The sequence below is a fragment of the Microchirus variegatus genome (assembly GCF_963457635.1).
Source record: "Microchirus variegatus genome assembly, chromosome: 13".
Taxonomy (NCBI): domain Eukaryota; kingdom Metazoa; phylum Chordata; class Actinopteri; order Pleuronectiformes; family Soleidae; genus Microchirus; species Microchirus variegatus.
In genome coordinates, this window is record NC_139814.1 from 20,240,980 (window position 1) to 20,264,071 (window position 23,092).

Below are 23,092 nucleotides of genomic sequence, written 5' to 3' on the forward strand. Positions count from 1 at the left end.
TGACCGAGTGGCGAGTGCGCGCTCCAAGCAATGCTGACGTCACCGGTTGGGAGCACGAGACGGTGCGCGCGCCCTGGCCAACAGGTTGACAACATAACACAGATTGTGTAATGTAAAACAATAATGAATAGTACTGTATAATACCACAAAGTCTTTAATTAAATATAGAAATACCTGCAATCTAATCATAATCAAAATTAAAATTAAGTGTTCATTTTGATACAATTCTGTGACACTGTACCAAATTCCAGTATTGTGATACATCATGATGGAGTATTATGATATAATTCCAAGATCACCCACCTCTAATAAACAGAAGACTTTTCCCAACAAAGTTTGATATTTGTATACGTCCTGGCCAGACTAGATGTTCAGTAGCCTCTAGGTCATTTATGTTATGACCCCTGGCATTATGGGGAGAGGCTGTTAGCCTGCTAACTAAACAGCCACAGGCTAACAACAAGGGAGAGGCTAAAAACATGAAAAAAACAAGTCACAATTACATCATAACATTTATAAATTGTGCTGCAATGGTAATAGTTTCAAAATTAGGAGGATTTTCAACAAACACCACATCCTCAAGCACTTTTAAGACGCAAATGTATATTAGGCTAGCCATTGTTAGCAATACTAGTCGATAACAAAGCTCTACTCAGTGTTTAGCACACACACAAATGGCATTGCAAAATATCCACGGATAAAAACTTCACTGTGTACGGCTGCAACGTAAAAGTAGCCAACTGTTTTTGTTGTTGACTAGTGTGGCAGCCATTTTGGAGTCTTATGTCAAGGTTTGTGAGGTTGCTCCAACTTTCTGACTTGGAAATCCTGACCAGTTGAAACTTCTGACTTGGAACTTGGAATTCAACAATTATACAAATGTAAGGCACTATCGGCCTCATACAATGCTGTTCTGAGCTATTTTTCTAAATCAATACTCAAGCACATATAAAGACAAGACAGGTTTCCAGCCTTCAGTCGTTATTCAGAACCGAATAGAGGTGAAATGTCTCGTCCAGTAGCCTGTACAGCTGACTTGTGAAGATTTAATCTGGAATGTAATACATGGTTTGTGTGATTTACAATGCATGTAAATGTTATAATCAATAAAGCAGGGTAATAGTTTGTATTTCTATTCACTTACAACTCTAAGAAAAACACTCAACAGACTCAAAGAACAGCAGTGACTTGTATGTGATGAGATTATGGGAGTCTCTAGTGGTCACCAGATTACCTGCAGCAAGTGCTAATGAGCTTATTTTGTTAATATGCTGAGTTTTTTAAAATTGTTATTAAGCCTGTAACAGCTCACGCGATCAGCGCTTCTGCGCCAAACTTTGGCCGGTATGACTATGTAACAGGTATAAAATATAATATTATATAATATAATATTAAATATAATATTTATACTAATCTCATCTTCTGTCATATAGTTTTTAACATATTGTATGCGAGCATTATGCAAAATGCTGAGTCGCTGGATGAGTTTGCAAATCATAATTTGTCTAATCAGAGGGCAGTTGTTTGACCCTGATGTGACTCACTCACTAACTTTCTGTAAACTTTACCATCACATATCGCAGAAAGCAGTGGTTGTAAGTCATGAGCTATTTTAGGTTTCGATTGTCACTGTGTTGTTCTGTCGTGTGCACAAATGTCTTGATTGTACTGAGCTGTGGAGTAAAGAGGAGTAAAAAAATATTTTCATGGTTGCGTCATCTGTGGGTTTTGTCATGTTCCTGGAATTTACAAGGTCATCTTTAAAAGTCTTGTTTGTTTAATTCATTCATTCATCTGTGTTATTAGGAGGGCAAACAAAGGAGAGATTCATTTTAAGCTTTATTTAACAATCTGCAGATCTGTATCTGGATGCGCTGTAAAGGTGCAACAGACTAAAAAGAGCAAAATTGAGAATCAGTCAGGGTAAATGCATGAACATGTTTAAAGCTGTAGTATGTAAGTTTTTTTTAATTTGTTACATTCAGCAAGTCAGTAGCGGACTTTAGGTCAAGGAATTAACCCTGGTTCTCTGAAACACGAGTGAGGTCGTGAAATACCGAAACACGAGGAGAGCGGTTTGAATAAGTACTAATGTTGAATTACATTCACATCGGAAGTGGGAAGTCGGAAGTGGTAGTGGTGTTTACATGGTGACAGCCATAAATCCTGAACTTGGGGGAGTGCTCTGAGTTAGAAATCTGATGTCCGGTGACCTCAGAAATTCAGTTTCCGACTACAAATGGAATGCACAAGTAGAGTAGTCCTTCAAAGCTAGCACAGGAGTTACATACTGGAGCTTTAATATCTTCACTAGTAGGCATGTGGTGAACACTTTGTAAAAGACAGATTTGTGGAAATATGTGTCTCACGGCAGCTGATGTGGCTGTTCAAATTGTGACTAAAGGGACTGCGATGGCGCCAGAAGACAAAATGTTGATTAACGCCTCATGGAAAAGGAAAAACACGTCCAAACCAGGGTTCATTTACAGGATTCTGTCGCCTAAACACACATTTATGGAGGCAATGAAGGCTCAACACAGTGTCCTGGTCAGGGAGGGGATTTCACTAATGAGGGAGACAAAGGGGTCAAACTGCCTCCCTGTTCTCACACCAGTGGACATTTTGTGTCTACATTCAGTGTTTAACATGTGTACAAGTTTGTTCTCAAACAAAATCACTTTAAAACAACCGCAGTCGACCAAAGGGCTGCACGGAATAAAAGATAAAAGACATAAAAGCTCACACGTGGCCATGAAATGCATAAAAAAAAAAAAAACCAACAAAAACTAAAACAAGTTTAAAGACATAAAACATGGGTAAAAGCAACAGATATACAATAAAAACTAGTCAAAAAAGTTCTGAAAATAATCTTAAACACACATGCACATACAAATACTGTATGGGTGATCATAATGTAGGTTATGTTGGTCAGTTTTGGTTGATTCTGCAATTAGATTAGATTAGATTAAATTAGACCATGGGTGAGGTTCATCCTCAGTATGTTTATGTGCACAGTTTAATCGACTAATTGAATCCGTTTCCTGTTGGAAGGTCAACAGGAACAGGAAACGGATTCAATTAGTCGATTTAACTGTGCATATTAACATACGTTATGATCACCCATACAGTATTTGTGTAATTCTTGTTTTCAATACTCACAGTACTGCAGTTTATAGATAAATATTTTCCAAGATATGTGTAGTAAATGATTTAGAACTTTTTTTTGCAAGTTGGGAAAACTCTGCAAATTTGTTTTGGGACCAAAAAAAATTATCTCACGACCCATTTTGGGTCCTGACCCAGTCTTTGAGAATCCCTGCTATACAGCATAATAGATAAATACCACCACTTTTAGTAATAAAGATGGTAATTACAAAAACATATATTTTAAATGAATTGTTTAAATTTTACTGCTAGGATTGTTATTTTCCTGAACAATCTATATCTATAAGTGAATATCTATTCCTCAAATGTCTTATATTTGTCATTGGCTCATAACTCTATGTATGCACACTCATGTCAAACATGACAAGTCAGCGTTTGACCTGGACAATCAGGTGGAAAACAATCCACCATATATTTACTGTAAAAAGATTGAGTAATGACACCAATATTTACATTTTTATTCCTGTTATTTCAAAATCCATTTTTCTATAGCAGCCTTTTGTTGATTTTTACGGATTTGAAAAACATTCATTGTTTTGTTGTTCCGAGGTCATGATGTAATTGACATCACATTTTGATGGAGGCCCTAAAAAAATAATACAACATAAAAAAACATATTAACAGGAAGAAGGAAAACAGCTATAAATGTTGAAAAGCTGCTTGAACTCCAGTCCAGTTCCTCAGACACATATCTCATATTAACTTAACTGTATTATTCATTAACTCTTAGAGAGAGATGTTCTCTGGAACTATGACTAAAATTATGGGATAGTCTCAAAGAACAGGACCATAAATCTTCATCTTTTTTTTTTGTAAACTTAGAAGCTTTCTGGATGGATGAGTTATATGTGTTATAAGTGAGTTTGTATCTGATAAAAGTGACTAAGTTTAAGTGGGAATCTGAGTAAAAAAATATGCATTTAAAATTTAAAACTGATTCTATGGTTGTTGTGGTTTTGGACTTAGACTTGAATTTATTGATCCCTTGGTATGACTGGATAAAATGACTTGGGATGACTTGGGAAACTAGATTAGATTAGATTAGATTTGTTTCCAGAAATTACATTATTAAATTATGCAATTTATATCAGTCGTTTTTACATGTGATTTTAAGGTGTTCCCCCATTAAATGAGTCATGGCAAAAATAGAATGTGGAAAACAAAAAAAGTAGGAAAATTCTCACCTGCATTTGTCTTCAAATAAGCGGATATACTGCAAAAATAGATTTTCTCCAATCTCACCAAACTGCTAAATGATGTGGTTTTTGGAGAAACAAAAAATTTTGCTGCCATGCTCTTAATGTCTGGATTAAGCACTTTCAGAAAAGTTATTACACAGACCTGCCCGACACCAAATGTACTTTACGACTTAATTAAACCTGATGTTTCTGCAGTTAATACCTGTGTTTGTCTCGAATCACCTAAGGTTAGATTAGCTAAGTAAAATATAAATATAATATTTAGTCAAAGGGCTTGTTTAAAAGTTTTAAAGTCTCTGCAGATTTACAAGCTAATTTTAAGAGTTCTGGCCAAGAAATTGGCTAATTATTATTCTTAAAGTCGATATGTCGATATTCTTAAGGTCAACCCAATCATGAAAAGGAACAGGAAACGATTTATTATTTACCTAAATAACGAGAAAACTTATATCAAATTTAAGAATATGTATTCCTTTTCAAAGTAGGGCTGTTTTTGCATTGCACTTAAATAGAGACAGAATTATAACATCAACAACAACAATTAAGTGCACACTAAACTGGGTTTGTGTGTCTGATGATTTTTTTTTTTTTTTTGGAAACAACGTCTTCTGATTTTTATAAGAACAACAACAAAAAAGGGATAGTAGGGAAAGTTCTCTGTCTGTGTTGAATAAAGAAAGGACAAGCGCATCAATTCTTCCATTGATCAAAGTTGACAAACAAGCTGGTCTGGCTCCAAGGTGGGAGGTAACAACAACAAAAAAGCATCAGGACGGGCTGAGCTTCACCTGGTGTGAAAAGGTGTTATCACCTGCCTGAGAGGAGAGAGGAGGAGGGAAGAGGGAGAGAGGGAGGGAGGGAGGGGGTCATTCACTGGCCAGGCAAAGATGTGGACATATGTAAGAAGAAGAAAGTTAGTGAGTGAAAGATATGGAAGGAGGGAAGGACGGAGGAGACGTGGAGAGATGACTGAGAGACGACCTGCTCATGTTGAGTCAACAGTTGCCTGAGACTTTGTGAAACAATCTTAATTCAAACATGGCAGTGACGTGGAGATTTGCCCTCTTTTTGTCCGTGCTGCTGATGGTGGCCGCGCACCCGAGTCTGGCCAGTGACGAGCACAACCACGACGAGACCTCAACCTCAACGTCGGACTCGAACTCGGGCCACGACGAGACCTCCAACTCAACCCCGGACTCGGGCCACGATGAGACCGGACACGATGACAGTCATGATGACGGCCATGACGCTCACGGAGGAGAACCCATCACCACTCTGCCGATCGTGACCTGGAAGTGGCACCACGTGACCGCCCCGTACCTGGTGGCCCTGTGGATCCTGGTCTGCTGGATGTGCAAACTCAGTGAGTTCCACCATCTTCTGTGTTTGGAGGACCGGTGTGTCCTGGTCCTTTATTATCGTAGACAAGACAAGATAAGATAAGAAAGACAATGTTTTAAAAAAGGTGCAGTGTTTTGTGAAAGTACTGCACCTGTTACTAGGCAGGACGACAAGTGCAGTGTAGTGAAAAGTCAAACTTGCAGCTTAGATTTAGAAACTTTATTGGGGAAGTTGCAGAAACTATGGTCACCATCAGTTATTGTTAACACCTAAAAGGTGCTAAGTTTGCCCTCTATGGCATTGTTTCCCTGCTCCAACACTCCTGATGGAAAATAAATTGGTTAGTTACCAGGTTGTGTGACCTTGTTGATGAGCTGACTATTTGAATGAGGTGTGTTGGAGAAGGGAAACTTCTAAAACTTGCAGGACAGTGGGTCCCGTGGACCAGGATTGAGAAACACTGCTCTATGGTGTATGCTCACTGAGTGGATCGGTTCAGTTTGGTACGGTACACTCTAAAGGTTCCGAAAGTGTTCTTCTGCAATGGCTGAGGTTCTACCTGGAACCATTTGCAAAGGGTTTTTCAAGGGTTCTTAGTAACACTAATGGTTCCAGTAACCATTTTGATCCAGAGAACCATTTAAAACCCCTTTCCTGAATAAAGGTTTTTAAAAGGGTTCTTGGTAACACTAAGGGTTCCAAAAGGGTTCTCCTATGAGGACAAGCCGAAGAACCTTATATGGTTTTACTTAACACTTATTTCTAAGAGTGCAGCTCTAACCATTCCATTTTTCAGTTCCCTTCCCTTGGGGTACCAGAGTAATAGTACAGTACAGTTCAGTACGGGTGGAGCTAAACCCATGACTGTTAGCTGACGTGGGCGACAGAGAAGCTTCACTCCCTTGTGGCTGGTGTTTCTTCAACAGTTTGTTCTCATACAAAGTTTGACGTCTTTTGTGCAGACAAATAACCACAAACCGAGCTGAAAAAACAAGCTGCTCTGTTGTTGTCCGTTGGGTCGGGTTCGATGTCGTTGTTCTGTGTCGCAGCACCGGAACAACGTCATGCTACGTACCTCACGGCCACCGGGTGCAGCGCACACAAGCAAAGGTCCCTCTCTCATAGAAACACAAGCCTGACCGAGGACATTCCAAACCATACTGTACTGTACCAAACCAATCTGTACCATGATGGAAAATGGCGGCTTCTTCTTCCCACTCCTTGTGTAAATACAAACGGTTCTTATGTTATGAAAACAACAATCCATAAATTCTAGCGATTGTACACTAAAATAAATATGTTTATATTAAATTCTTACCAAATCATTATACCCACCCCTGCGCTGCTGCTGTATACGTACACGAATGCTCCCTGACTCATGCTACAAAAATATATTTTAAATAAAGACACTGTGTTTTGCATGAAATCAAAACAGCAATTTCAGCTCAATCAAGTCAGTATTTGAAGTGAACATTTCGTACAACTTTCTTTAATTTGGGCAGTTTTTTCTACTTTTAAGTCACATTACAGTTGCTAAGTTGCTAAAAGTGGCTAGATTTACAAGATTTCTAAAATCTGAGTTCCTGACAATCCTGCATGTTGTTGTCTTTTCTTGAGCTTTGATTGTGCAGGGATTAACACACAGTCTGTCAAAAGTTTGACCTCTGCTGAATATCACACGGCACCGGCCTCGTCCTGTTGTGATCACAGAAAATTGCTATTAACATTTCGTGTATACACAACAGAGCGAGGCAATGTGGACAATGTCAATGCGTGAGCATGCTAAACTGTGTGTGTGTGTGTGTGTGTGTGTGTGCGTGTGTGTGTGTGTGTGTGTGTATACACCTCCACTTACATAAATAAGGGACTGTATTTTTTGTATGGAATAAAGATGTGTGAATTCAGTGAAGGCAAACACAATCATGTATATTTGTACTACAAATATAATTTCAGTGCTGCAACATTGTCTCAAAGTAACGTGTCAGTGAGACAGAGATTATTTTTATTATGGATAAAGAGAAAAGGGACTTGATTTTTGAAGTGTTTCTGAGGGTTCAACAATGGTAATAATAATGGTAATAATTTAAAACTAAGTATATATATACTTTTCTTACAAAGGATCTGAAACAAGCGAAAAGTAAAGTTCATAAGAAAACGTTTTTGAAACTATTATTTAGGACAGGATTGGAAAAAAAACCCTCAAAAACAGGAGCAAGAGATTTATTGCCACTCACACTGGTGATAAGGACATTTCTTTTTGAAACTCATAAAATCTCCGTTTTACTTGTTTTATGCCTCATAATGTTGCAGAAACATGACACAACTTTATTGAGCAGTGGCTTCTCAGCTCAAATCACAGCTGAGGACTGCTCCCTGTCCTGAAATGACCTTTGTCGCACCTTTATTATTAAGTTCCCCTCTCTCGTCTGTTCGGCAGGATCTATTATAGGTCATTAGTTAATAAGGCTGCAGGTCCACAGGGAGCTCATGCTTGACTGAGCGGATAAATGTTCCGATTACGGCATTTAAAACCAACCACAAATCAACAAGCGGTATATCAGATACAGTCGGTATGTGTTCATGATGGAATTATTCGACCTTAATAGTGAATATATAACTCAATTTAGTTAATAATCTTGAAAAGGTGCCATTTGCTTTTGCTCTCTGCAGAGACTTTGCAGAGTGACACCTGTGTGGGAGCTTCCATTTCAAATCATGAAAACCAGTTTTGTGCCAACGAGACCATTATCCTTTTGTCTGTCTCACAGAGGACGCGACTGTCGGCCTAAATAAGACATGCAGTCATGACGCAGAAACTGCGGTGAATCAGTGTAACGTATTTGGCCACACCTGTGTTAAATATTGTCTGTACTATGCTTCCAACAGTTTGAGGAAGTTTCCTTTTCTATTACGACATGACTGGGTCCCAGTGCACAAAGCCATGGTTTGACTTTGAGTTTGGTTTGGAAGAACTTGAGTGACCTGACCTCAACCCCATCGAACACCTTTGGGATGAACTGGAACAGAGAGATTGTGAGCCAGACCTTCTCGTCCAACATCAGTGTCTGACCTCATCAGTGCTCTACAGAATCAATGGAGACAAACTCCACATAGAAACACCTGAGGAAAGTCTTCCAATAAGCTGTTATTGCTATTAAAGGTACTATTTAAGTAATGTATTTGTATTTGATTACGTCATTACGGCCCCTGTCGGCGTCCAAATGCTTTTGTCCATATAGTGTAGATCAGGGGTTCTCAAGGTTTTGATACCTGAGGGCCAATTTAGGAAACCTAACATTGGACTGAGGGCCGCCAAAGGGATAAGAAACAAAAGAAATCCCATTTGTTATCATTTCAATGACCAGATTGCGGTTCTACAGTTTAGCGTTAAGTAATAACGCTTTATAATTTACTGGGTAATTACCCAGTATTTTGGCCATTGTTCTTACCTTCTAATTACAGTTTAATACCAAGTAACACATTTCTGTTACCATATATTTACTGGGTAAATAGCTAGTAATTGGGGGCTGTAGCTACCTGCTTATTACCAGCTTATAACCCAATAATACACTAACATTCACCATTTAGAAACCAGGTAAATACCCAGTATTTTTGTTTACACTTGTTGGTCTGTATCCAGTAATGTCCAATAAACATGTAACAAGCTTAGTAGCTCCTGGATTAAAACTATCAACTGTAATTCACTGCGTGCCGCCAGAAATGTTTCTGCGGGCCGCCATTGGCCCCCAGGCCGCACTTTGAGAACCAGTGGTGTAGATCTAAAAATGTTCCAGCCTTGGTTGCTTTAAAAGTTACTAACTATCCAACAGTTTGCTTGACAGGCTTCAAACTTGTCAGGACGCTTACTAAAGCCACCAGTGTGTGCAGTGCTGACTGTAATGTTGTTTGAAACGAGAATGGCAAGAGATGTCAGTAAAAATGCGACAAAATTCCAGTTGGGAAGTCGGGAAAGAACATGGATGCAAACGTGTTTTGGGTTAGCCACTGTTTTGGGTTAGCCACTGTTAGCAATACCAGTTGGTAATAATGCCCTACACGGTACCGTGTGCCGTTTGTGATGTTGGAAATCTGGAGGAAATTCCAACTTCCGACTACAACTGAAATATCCCTTGGCAACACAAGATGGCGGACTCCGTAAAGCAAGGTTTTTTTGCGTGAAAATATCTCTCTCTATATATATATATAAGGCTTATTCTAAGGCTTTTTTAAAAAGTGATTATAAACTTATACAAATATACTTAATGAGTAGCAATATTCATTTTCTGCCCATAAATCTGCTTCCTAAATGTTAGACCCTGGACCTTAAAGCTAAGTGTTAAAAAGTATTGTTTAGCAGTGTTTGCATGACAAACAGGAATTCAGATATATGAGGTGCTACCTTAAAATAGATTCAGTTTATTTTCTGCTTTTCTGTCGTGTCATTTCGCAACTTCTTCCCATTAAAGTCTGTGCATCATCATGACAGAACAAAAGATCGAGCTTATCAACGTATGATCATCGTATCACACCTGGTTTAAGCATGAAATGAATGAATCTACGATGAGGCGACACCACGAAAGCCGGAGGAGGAGAGCTGTCTCTCACGTCACGGGCGAGTCTTTAACCAAGATTGAGCAACGTCAGCGTCAATCATTACTCCACAAAAAGCCTGGAGATGGAAATATTCCTCAACACATCAACAGGTATTTGCTCAGCAGCTCTCAAATGACAACATGACCTCTGACCTGTCACTCACTCCCTAAATCCCACAAACACACACATTCTTGTGCCGCGTTCTCACTGAGGACACGTTGCATTACCTATCGCCCATTAACCTAACCTTAACCATCACAACTAAAATGTCTAACCCTGACACTTAAGACTTAACTTAAAGCCAGGTCTTAACCCGCAAAAGGCCCTTCACTCTCTATGGTTTATTCTTTGGTCCTCATGAAGATACTGGCCTATATAATCATTTTTGTTATGAGGACGCGATAAATGTCCCCATAAGGAAGAAAGTCCCTGTAATGTGAGTGAATGAACAGATTTAGGTCCTCACAACATAACAGAAAGACCTGGAACACACACACACACATTCCCCAGCCCCGTGGTGTAAACTTACCCATCAAATTTAAGTGCCTAACCTTAACCTAACCCTAACAGAAACCTCATTCTAAACCTAAAACCAAGTCTTAACCCTGACAAAGCCCTTTAAATTGGTGGGGACCAGACAATATAGTCCCCACGTTGACTCCTATTAATTCAGACAGCCTAAACAAAGCCTTATTCCTAACCTGAACCATAACCGGTTAAAGACTGGACTAGCCTCTAACCTTAACTTACCCACAATTCAAATCTTACCTCTAAACTTAACCAGATCCTCAGAGATGAGGAACTGCTCATCTGCTGCTGGTCCTGACCAGGTTACAATTTAATGCAGGTCCTAAAGAGGCAACACATACAAGTACACACACACACACACACACAGAAAAATTGTCAATGTTTCAACGTTAGAGACCGGAAAAGCACAAGGACTGGTGAGTGTTTCAAACGTGACTAAATAACTGGAGACCTTTTTGAACATCCGTCACTCTCCTCCCATCACACACACACACACGCACACACACACACACACACACACACACACACACACACACACACACACACACACACACACACACACACACACACACACACACACACACACAGGAGATACTGTACATACAAAAGGCTGAGTTTGGCGTCCTGCATGCTTCTGAAAACTCTGACCACAGCCACAGACTGTGGAGGAGTGAGCACACACACACACACACACACACACACACACACACACAGATAGAGGGATGAAACAGTAGAGAGGGAAGAGTTGTGGAAAAAGATAGTGAGTAAGACAAAGGAAGCACACGAGTAGAAAAGAAATGCAGGTGTAAGATATGTGACACGCTTCACTCTGGCCTTGGCGTCAACATTGAAACACGCCGCTTCTGCGAGTAAAGACTCGGGACTTTTCTATTTTCTCCCTCGTTGTGGTTGATTTACTCATTTGATCCAATGCGACTGTGTGGATTTGTGCACGTCTGGCTGCTGGGGTCAGTCCTGCTGCTGCTGCCCGCGTCGGGGGTCACGCAGGTGAAGGACGTGGCGCACACGGGCTGTCACTCAAACTCGTCAGAAAGCGAACATGGCCACGGCGCCGGCGTCACCGAAGTCCCCATCGTGACCTTTAAGTGGCACCACGTGGAAAAGCCCTATCTGATCGCTCTGTGGATACTGGTGGCTTTTTTGGGGAAGATGGGTATGTAAATGTCATTTCAACTGTCAGGTGTTGTTCATCACAGGGAATGAACGGAGATTGAAGAAACATTCTATAGTGTTACCATAATTGTGAGGAACAGTTACTTGAATCCAGGATTCAGACTTGAGTTAAACTCAAGTTTTGGTTTCCAGGATGCTTGATTTGACTCAGACACACTGATGACCTGGACCTGGACTCAGATTTAAGCACTGATGACTTTGGACTAAGACTGGGACTGATGATTTGGACTCAAACACATGATGACTTGATTTCAACTCTGGTGAGGACATTTAAAGACATTGCGTGTTCCCTATCGTGACTAAATGCTTAACTCAAACCCTGATCCCTCTAACCCGAACTTAAACCTAAACCTAAGTCTTTAAAATGAAATTGAAATTGAAATAAATAATCTCCCACTGATGTTTTCTTGAGCCAAATCTGCCTTCTAAATGACACAAAGACCAAATACTACACAACATTAAAGTAAGTAAAGTAGCTTTATGAAATAATCTCTAAAAACATCGTTAGAAATCTTATGTGCATCCTTGTCGACATTATACATTCATTAAAAATAGCTTCAATTAACACACAGCCGACCTATTTATTCAAATTCCACTAATATTATATTTGACAAATGTCATCAGATTCTGAGTCAAACACACAAAAAAAATTGCAGTATCACTATCAACAATTTCACTTATTTTAAGAATGTAATTGTAAGAAAAAGCAGAGCAGTTATCTCTCTTTCTCTCTATTTTGAGAACAGCCTCTTTGAGAACAAGTTGCAACAAACTGACTGAAGATGAATGTGTGTTATCAAGACGACGCCATGTTCCAGACGGAGTTTTGACGCATGCTCATGCCGTAGTGGCACATTACTGAGAAGAAATACACATTTCAGAAGTGTGTCATTGTTGAATTGTTCTATTCAAGCACTAACAAGCAGTAAAACCTCGAATGGAATAGTAACGTAGGGATGAAAACACCTGATTCAGTTTCCTTAAATGCAGCAAAGATCACGCCTGATTCAAATGAATGATTCGTTATCAGGCTTTTTCAGAGCTTGTTAATGAGCTGAGCGTTTGAATCAGGTGTGTTGGAGCAGTATAAATTGTTTTTTAAGAATGAGAAAAAAACTGGTTTCAAAAACTGCGCTAGCACCAGTCAAACTGCGTATCTCAAGCTTCAAATCACGGCAACTAGAGGGCAGTGGAGTGAAGAGCATCGGAAAGAGGTGAACAACAAAAACGTGAATGTAGCGTAAGTGTTTTTTAAGCCAAGTCTTCTCTTCAAATCTAAACTATAAAATATTTTTATCAAAGTATATTATTATATATTTTTTATGTCGCTTTCAAAAATGTAGCTTCAAGTCGCCACAGACTGTTACACTGTAAAAACAGCTCTACTAGAAATAAGCCAAATGTTCGAGAATTGATTAAAAATGTTCTTGTTTTAAGAAAAAGAATGGGGTGAGCAAATATTGCTTGGCTAGAAAACTTAAAACTAGCTTGTAAATCTGCAGCTAGCTAACAGCAATGTTAGAAAAAAAATTACAATAAAAAAGAAAATGACAGGCCCAAAATGTAAGAAACTTGTACTTACAAGCAAATAATGTCTGTCTTTAAATCTGTATACACACCTGTAATGGTTTTAGCTAATTACTGGTAATTAAACGTTAAAGTAAGCTATAATATCCTATTAAGACAAATATGCTTTTTCCTTAATATTAGTTTTCTATTGTAAAACATTTTTAGGCCAAAAATAAGAAAAAAAATGTTTTAAGAAAATGAATTGAGTGAGCGAATTTTGCTTGGCTAGAAAACTTAAAACTAGCTTGTAAATCTGCAGCTAGCTAACAGCATTGTTAGGAAAATTACAATAAAACAGAAAATGACAGGCAACCCTTAAAACTGATCTCTTGCTCATTTTTCCCACAATAAAAGACAATAAAACACAATAAAAATGTTTTTGTGAAGGTAAAATCGGATTTTGAATTCATCTACCGGTTTACATAATTTATCACCGGCGTGGCGTCCAGTTTTGGCTCACGAGCCACCAGTTGATGACCATCTTCATATGAGTTCATGGACTGGACCAGAGTCACTTGGGTCATCCAACCTTGGACGGACTGAATGAGTTGTGTTATGTATTTGGTTTCACACACAAACACACACACACACACGCACAAATACAAACACAGCACTGAAACATTGTCTAACAGGCCGATGTTTTTCCGCAACTTAATATTCAACTTTTGTGCTGCGGGCCAGAACAGAAATAAGTCAGTGCTTATTTTGAAATGTTGCAGCGGTTGAGCGCGTTTTATGATTAAATAATCTTTATCGTCACACTTTGTGAGGTCATTAAGTCGAGAAGCCTTTAAGCAAAAGTCTGTCTTTAGTTACGCAGAGAGAGAGAGACTTGTGGACATTTCCATCGTGGTTAATCATATTCCCAGAACAGAAAGTGACACCTTCTCATTGAAGAGCAGCAGTCGATCATTTACCTCACGAGAAGTTTTAGATTGTCTAACTCTGAATTGTCTAACTCCAAATCTGAAGATTTTTGTCTAATTATTACTTGATGGTGGTTGTATGTAAATCTACTACTGAGGCAATCTTACTTTTGTTTGTCTGTTTTCAGCTTTTAATATCAGATTTTGCCTATATATTTTACCCTTTTATCTATTTTTATTTAATATTTTTTTATTTTTTTATTTTTGGTGAATTATAGGTCCTTTATATGTCCAGCTGCACTTTTGCCTGAGAAAGGATTCCCCTTCTGGTGACAATAAATTGTGTATATATTTGATGTGATTACTTGGATTTGATGTTTTCCAAAGTGTGGGCCTTGCCGGTGTTGCAGGTGGACCACAACATAGGGTCCATCAATGACCAATGTATGATTATGTATAATTATTCATTAGTTCCGGGGACAAAATATTTGAATTTCAATGTTATCTGTTATGTTGAGTTTATTTTTAATTTTTTTTCCTTTCTTCACTCAGTCATCGAGGCCAACCACCATGTGACCAGCATAATCCCGGAGAGCGCCCTGCTCATCTGCTTCGGATTCATCCTGGGTGGGATGATCTGGGGCGCGGACAAGAAACAGACTTTCACACTGACGCCGGAAGTGTTCTTCTTCTACCTGTTGCCTCAAGTCATCCTGGACGCGGGCTACACCATGCCAAACAAGCTCTTCTTCAGCAACCTGGGGGCCATCATGATCTACGCCATCATCGGGACCTGCTGGAACGCCGCCAGTGTGGGGCTGTCGCTGTGGGGCTGTCACATGGGAGGAGCCATGGGTAAGAGAGCCTAAATGTGTATGTAACATATGTAGAAGTGGCATTCTAATTATTGTCAGACTAATACTAGATTATGCAGTTGGAAGTGGAATAAATGTTAGATCTGACCCAAACTTTCCTAAGCCGCACAGTTCTTACCTTGTGGGCTTTTATGCCAAAATAAAAGAAGCTACCACACATAAAAAGAAGAAAAATCGAGGAAAAACATCAGAAATCATCAAAAATCTATGGCAGTAAATTTTTGGACTGACAGGGAGACATAAGTCATGCTCTGCTAGCTCAAAGAAGTGAATATTTTACTGTTCATGGATGACATGCTACCAACTAGCCCCCAGATAAAATGTTGTTTTGGTGAAAAATGCCTAATACTAAACTGAAACAGCATATCACCACCTAGAGTAAAGGGAGGTAACACTTCATTCAAAGAATCAATTCCCCTCTCATACACTGGGACAAATGACGTAATTAACTGCGATGTTTGCTAACTCGCTGTTTGTTGCTGCAGTTAGCATAGCTCCTTCCTGCCTCCATCACCACCTGAACACATTTGGTGAGGGACTCAGGTTATCTAACAAATGTTAGCCTAACCCCTTGAGCAAAGAACGAACAGCTCTTCGTGGAGTTCTGGCAACTCAAGACTTTGAGATTTTACTGCGCAAACACGCAAGAATAGTTATGGCTGTCACAATCAAGAGCTATAGCACTGACTTTAACACAAACTTAAGTGTATCATTGACAGCAGTTTTAATGGGATAGTTAATGTTTTCACGCATAGAACTAGCATAAGACAGACAAGCTAGCTCACTGACAAAGAAAATCAAATTTCCACAACTTAACAAAAGGCTTACCCAATAAAAGCCACGCCATCTTAAATCTGAGATATGTCAAGAATATATTTGCAGACAGCCTTTTCTGACCGTTTTAATGGGCTAGCATAAAACAGGCATGCTAAGTGCTCACTGAAAACATGGCTGCCAGTGTGGGGGAGAAAAGAAAAATCAGATTTCAGCTACTTAAATAGCTTACCTCACAAAATATTTGCCATCTTAGATATGTCAGGAACATATTTGCTACTTTATCTACCTGTTAAAAAACCTTTCCTGACTAGAAATTTAAGTTTATGTTGCTTTGTAAACTGTTCACTCTCCCACACCAAAGTCCATAGTCCTAATCGATGAATTACAATGTGTTATTATGTGACTTTGGTCTCTGAAATCCTTTATTTTGATTTACCTCTGTTACACAAACTGAGGCAGCAATAAACCAGATCCTTTCTGGGTCTAATGGTGTAATAAAGCAGCACTTGTGTTTAAACAGGTGTACATTTTATTCAATGAACATCCTTTACTTCCCATTGGGGCTCTACAACACATTTCATGGCAATCAGTCCTACAGTTTTTGAGATATTTTAGTCCACATCCACCAGGGTTAGGTGCCCATATTAGTGCTAAAAGTATAAACAGAGTAAATAATGAGTTTGTTTTAATTTCCTGCTCAGTTACACTCAGTAACTAAACTCCGGGCCCGTGTCCTGTGCTGTAGGTAACATAGAGGTCGGCCTGCTGCAGTATCTTCTCTTCGGCAGCCTCATCGCCGCGGTGGACCCTGTAGCCGTCATTGCCGTGTTCGAGCAGGTCCACGTCAACGAGGTCCTCTTCATCATGGTGTTCGGAGAGTCGCTGCTCAACGACGGCGTGACAGTGGTTCGTATCTCGCAGACAGGGGGCGACTGCTCTTTACCTCCTTTAGGTTGTTCGTAAGAAGTAGAACAGTTTCAGATTCTGTCTGTTGAAAAGATCACTTACATTGTTACCTGAGATACTGTAGAAGATAGAAGCTACAGATAAGGAATATGTACAGAAAGCATTTTAGATGAGCAGAGTAATAGAATTATATTACATCTATTTCTAATTCTGATCATTTTTTTCATTCATAGAACGTAAACAAAGAGCATTCACTTTCTTCTTTCTACTCTCTCAGGTGCTCTTCAATGTATTTGATGCGTTCGTGTCATTGGGAGGACCCGCAATTAATGCTGCAGAGATAATTAAAGGAATAGGTCAGACTTTGTTCATGTTTACACTGTCTGTGAAACAGCAAATAGTCCAGAGTTATAATGTCAGCGTTCTCTTTCTCCTCAGTGTCTTTCTTTGTGGTGGCGTTCGGTGGTTCCCTCATGGGTTTTGTTTTTGGCCTGCTGATCTCTGTTCTGACCAGATGCACCAAAAACATCAAGATCATCGAGCCGGGCTTCGTCTTTGTCCTGGGATATCTTAGCTACCTGACCGCTGAGATGCTCTCGCTGTCTGCCATCCTCTCGTTAGTACTCCACGAAAAACAAAAACCGCACTTTTAATTTTATGAAGATGACTGGACTTGCTTGAGTTAAGTTTGAAGATGTTTCACCTCTGATCCAAGAAGGTTCTTCAGTTCTGACTAATTGGTGGAAAAATCCAGGTATTTAGCCTCTAAAGGCTGAAAACATGTCTAGTGAGAGTAGTTAAGGTGTGAAAGGGGGTCGTTTTCAACAGAACTGTAGAAGAAAAAAAACTTCTTGGATGAGAAGGCCTAACTCTAGTAAGTCCAGTCGCCTACAGCGAACTCCTGAAGGGCTCCTTGGATGACTGAGAACCTTCACACCTTCATAGTTTTAGAATGATTTCTGAAACAAACAAATCTTTATTTATCCAGATTTTTATGTCTGTGTTTTTGTTGCGTAGCATCGTCTTCTGCGGTATCTGCTGCCAGAAGTACATCAATTCAAACATGGACGAGAACTCCGTCAACACGGTCAGATACTGCATGAAGGTCCTGGCCAACGGATCTGAGACGATGATCTTTGTCTTCCTCGGCATCTCGGCCATCGACAAGGAAATCTGGGTTTGGAACACGGGCTTCATCCTCCTCACGCTCCTCTTCATCATCGTCTACAGAATAATCGGTGAGATGTTTGTCTTTTTGCTGTGACTTGTGTGAGGGAACTATTGCACAACGTGATGTAATCAGTCATGTGGTGCGTGTCCATGTTCACCCACAGGTGTGTTTTTCCTCACCTGGATCCTGAACAAGTTCAGGCTCGTCCCCGTAGAGTTCATCGATCAGGTGATCATGAGCTACGGTGGCCTGCGAGGGGCTGTTGCATACGGCCTGGCTGTGATGCTGGATGGGAGCAAGATAAAGGAGAAGAATCTGATGATCAGCACCACACTCATCGTGGTGTACTTCACTGTGATTTTCCAGGTGAATAAGCTTACTGATGATTATTCAGCCTCATCGGTCGGTTACATTTACAGCTGATTTACTGATTGGAACTCTGTTTTTCTTCAGGGAATAACCATGAAACCTCTGGTCATGTGGCTCAAAGTAAAGAGAGCGCAAGCTTCAGAGATCACACTTATAGAGAAAGTGCAGAATAAGGTAAAGTTTTTTAAAAAGAAATTAAATGTAAAATGTATCTTTTACAGTTTTACAGAGGAGTTTTTCTTCTTCTTTAGGTGTTTGACCACATGCTTGTTGCCATAGAGGACATATCGGGACAAATTGGACACAACTACATGAGGGACAAGTATGTAAATGGATTAACTGGTAAGATTTCTTGACTGTATGAGTCTGAATTAAGCTACAATGTCGTTGTTAAAGGTGGAAGCACTTTGAGGATAAGTGGATGTCGTGGGTTTTGATGAAGCCATCGGCGAGGAAGAGCCACGACAACGTCTTCAGCGTCTTCCATCAGCTCAACCTCAAGGACGCTCTCAGCTACGTGGCCGAGGTGAGAGGTCAAATGTTTTTGTCTGGGCGAGGGACACACAGATCTGAGGTCAGATGTTGACGATGGTATTTAACGCTCTGGTCGTGTTGGTGCAGGGTGAACGCAGAGGCTCCCTAGACTTCATCCGCAACGAAAGTGCAATCGTCGACTTCAAGAAGAAGTTTGAAGAAGACTACGATGTGGCGATGCCCGACATCATGGCCGACATGTCAGACGACCACGGTGACATGTCGGACGTAAGGTGAGTCTCTACTGGAGAACAAAAATTACAATAAAAGTGTAACTAAACACTGAAAATATCCTGATACTTTGGAACAAATACGTCCTAATTTGATGCATTTAGTCCAACTAAATATAGCCATGAAATTGAGATGTGATTTGCTACTTTATTAAAACTGATCTGCTTATCTTAGAACAGCTTTTTCTGCAGACACTGGCATCTAGTGGTCTCAAGCTGTCACAGCGTTATTCTTGTTCTGCATACCATGTTTTTTTTCTTTTGTTTGTTAAACCTTTAAGGTACTACTCAACCATTTGGTCGACCACACTTTAAGTCACTATAACTCATTGAAAAATGCATCAAGCTGAACTCACTAACACTTCATGTGTGTACAACATTGTTTTGTACACAATTATGCAAACCAGGTTTATTATGAACGTTTGGTAGAGGCCTGTATCTGAAATACTGTAGGGTCTAATTTAAAAAAAATAAAATAAAAATAATAATAATAGTATTGATTGTCGTTATTGTTATCATAAATAAATAAAATAATAAAAGAATGCGGCAAAATAATTTTTCCTTTGCTTTTTTCTTGGTGCGTACGTTTAAGTGTTAAATGAGAAAAGCCTGAATATTAGAATGACACTATAATTTTTTTCGTCCTTGTAAAAGAAACCCGGTGCCGTCAGTGAGCCTGGAAATGCACGAGCAGACGATGAAGGGTGTGAGAGAAACTGAGGACATCAACAGTCACCACCTGCTGCATCAGCACCTGTACAAGACCAGGAAACAGGTAAACCACACTCAGTCTTCTTCTTAGAAACACTTACATCCACTTCGTCTCAAAAAAGATGTCAATGTGACGTCTCGTGTCTTTGCTTTTGTGGTCTGCAGCACCGACACAGGTACAGTCGCAGCCATTTCAATATCAACGAGGATGAAAACGAGGTGCAGGAGATTTTCCAGAGGACCATGAGGAGCCGCCTGGAGTCCTTCAAGTCCGCAAAGATGGGCGTCGCTCCGCCAAAGACCATTTCCAAGCATCCGAAGAAAGATCAGCAGCAAAAGGTGTGAAAACTCAGAGTTTAACCCGTAGTGCTGATTCGCAATTTGTTAAAAATGTCGTTGCACCTTTTTCCAGATGGCAAACGGAAAACAAGTGGACAAAACTAAAAGCTCTCACTCTGGAGATGAAGGTTTGTTGAAGTTTTAGGAGAAATAGAAAACCACTGAAGAATGAGTTCAGTGCTTAGATTAAATGCATTTTCTCATTTCTTCTTAGATTTTGAGTTTTCAGAAGCAGACAGCGCGTCTGGTTTTGAAGCATCAGGACACTCGTTCCCCATGAGAGTCACCTACAGACCAGGAGGTAAACAAATGAAATACAATCCATTGCCTTGTTTACAGCTTCAAATTTAAAGCTGTAGTATGTAACTGCGGGATGATTTTTGTGGTTGTATTTCTGCCTCTGTTTGCTGCGTCTTTAATCTGAAAACAGGCTCTGTCAGGCAAAACTATCAGCCCTTATTTTTTAAAGGGATTAAAGGGAACTAAAGCCCGACTTAACATTGTTGTAAATCAACTTGCCATCGTGATATCTGTCAGAGAAATCGTGATTAGATTTTTCCCCCCAAGTCCTATTATATTTGACAATGGTTTGAATGTTTGTTTGTCTTTAAAAGTTACATACTACAGTTTTAAAATCTTATCTGGACTAATTTAAATCCCGTGAACACAAAAGTTTGGGAGAATATGCACGGTCTGTGTGGTTTTGGCTTGTGTTTGGAGTAGCTGTATGCACATGCTCCACGTGTTCCACATGTGCTTCTGTGGCAGGGTTACAGCGCCACATACAGGCCTGGCATATATACTACAGCGTTTACAGTCGTTTTGTGTAATTTCAGAATGGAAAAAACTGTACAGGGAAAGTTGTTCCTTGGACTAATATAGATTTTCTTTATAATTTTAACACAGTTGGAATTGAGAACCCGGCCTTCATGCCGGACATGGACCCCATGGCTCCGCTGCAGATCCCACCGTGGCTGGCCGAGGCCGAGCTGGACAGCAGCACGGTCGCGCCGTCGCAGCGAGCCCAGGTCAGGCTGCCGTGGACGCCCAGCAACCTGCGCCGATTGGCTCCACTCCGCATCAGCACCCGCTCCACTGACTCCTTCATGATGGCTGACACTCCGGCCATCCTGCAGGTGCAGGAGCAAGAGCAGCAGCAGCAGTGGCAGAGGGAGAGGGAAAGAGAGACGGACGAGGACGAGGACTTTGACCTGCCTCCTCCCCCATCTCCACCTCCTCCTCCTCCTCCTCGAACCAACATGTAGCAGCGCCCTGACCTCAGACTTTGCACCTTCTACTCTCAAAAAGATTGACGAGGGACTGTTTTCTTTTCTGTGCCACTGTGTGATCTTAGTTTTCACAGTCCCACAACCTCTGTGCTCTTCTCTTGTTGTCACCCTTCACTGAGCCGAATGAAGGTGTGTGTTTGTCGTAGGCCGTGAGGACACATTTTGATTCAAACCTCTCTTTTTAGCTGGTCCTCACAACTTTAAAGTGCCTTTTTTTAATGGTTAGGCCTTGGTTTTAGGGTTAGAAATGGGTTAAGGCCGTGGTTCTCAAGCTGTAGTATGTGTACCACCAGTGGTACGCAAGCCTCCTCTGGTGGTACTTGTGTATACCAGGATATGTCATCGGAGTGGAGCTGAGGAATTTTGCCCAGATAAATAGTAATAATTAGAGTCACCGTATCACTCACTCCATCTTAATCTAATTTCACTATACCAGTGTGTGGCGTAAATATGAGAGGAAGAGGAGGATGAGGAGAGAATAAATCTGTCTCTGTGACTTTGCTCGGTCTATTAACACCGCTGTATTTTAATGTTGGTGATAATGGTGTTACAGAGAGAGGTCAATATTTTCTCAGGTTGTACTTGGTATAAAATGTTTGAAAACCACTGGGTTTAAGATTAAAAGTTTGGCATTAAGTTGTAATAGTTAAGGTAAACCTGGTCCTGCACAAACCTCTCTCTGTCTGTGTGTGTGTGTGTGTGTGTCTGTGTGTTATCCACCAGCACTTGATGAACATTGTCACAGTTTCCACTTTTGAGACGACTTTGTTAATCACTGTTTTAATTTTAATTTTAATCTTTGAATGTAATGTACAAACACGCTCTTTTTTTCAGGTTGTAGATGTAGATATTTATAGATTGTGTTTTTTAAAATGATGATAATTAAGAACTGGGTTTTGATTACAGTGATATGAAATCACGTCCAGATCTGTAATCTGAATGTAAAGTTTCATGGCAAGCACTTTTAACATTTAATAGCTTTGTCTGAATATGTTATATAGATATCTGTAATTCATTCCACAGGCGGCCCCTCAATTGATTTCATGCAACCCTCCACTAAAGTGTTTGTTTTTTGATATTTAAAGATCCAATTTGCATCATAAATATGTTGTTTTTATTGCAAACTATATACTGTTCCATGTCAAAAAACTTTTATATTGAAATAATGGGAAATATAATCACTAATGTCATTATTGCTACATCATGATGGAATTTCATGTAATTTTAAGTTAATATCACCCACACACCCACTGAATATACAGTATTTTCACCTTTCCCTTGGATGAATTGAATTCTAGTTATCTTCAACACTTATTTAGACAATTAAATGTTAAAACGGGTTGTTTTTGTTTGTTTTCCTGTTCACGTGTCTCATAAAATAAAAGACTTTGAGGTTAGATATTTACCTTGAAGAGGACACCAACGTGTAAAAATGT

At 39.9% G+C, this 23,092-nt stretch overlaps 1 protein-coding gene across 1 annotated transcript; it reads left to right on the top strand.

Annotated features, from left to right (window-relative positions):
- Positions 1 to 5,402: 5,402 nt before the first annotated feature.
- LOC310935623 (sodium/hydrogen exchanger 3-like) lies at positions 5,403 to 21,632 on the top strand (the record flags this gene model as incomplete). The annotated part of the gene is made up of 16 exons (XM_083899556.1): positions 5,403 to 5,727; positions 15,008 to 15,310; positions 16,853 to 17,013; positions 17,291 to 17,369; positions 17,452 to 17,629; positions 18,031 to 18,251; positions 18,348 to 18,550; positions 18,638 to 18,727; positions 18,805 to 18,875; positions 18,950 to 19,079; positions 19,175 to 19,320; positions 19,972 to 20,092; positions 20,194 to 20,367; positions 20,441 to 20,495; positions 20,582 to 20,668; positions 21,274 to 21,632. The coding sequence occupies 16 exons, from the start codon at positions 5,403 to 5,405 to the stop codon at positions 21,630 to 21,632; spliced, it is 2,703 nt and encodes a 900-aa protein (XP_083755682.1).
- Positions 21,633 to 23,092: the final 1,460 nt, after the last annotated feature.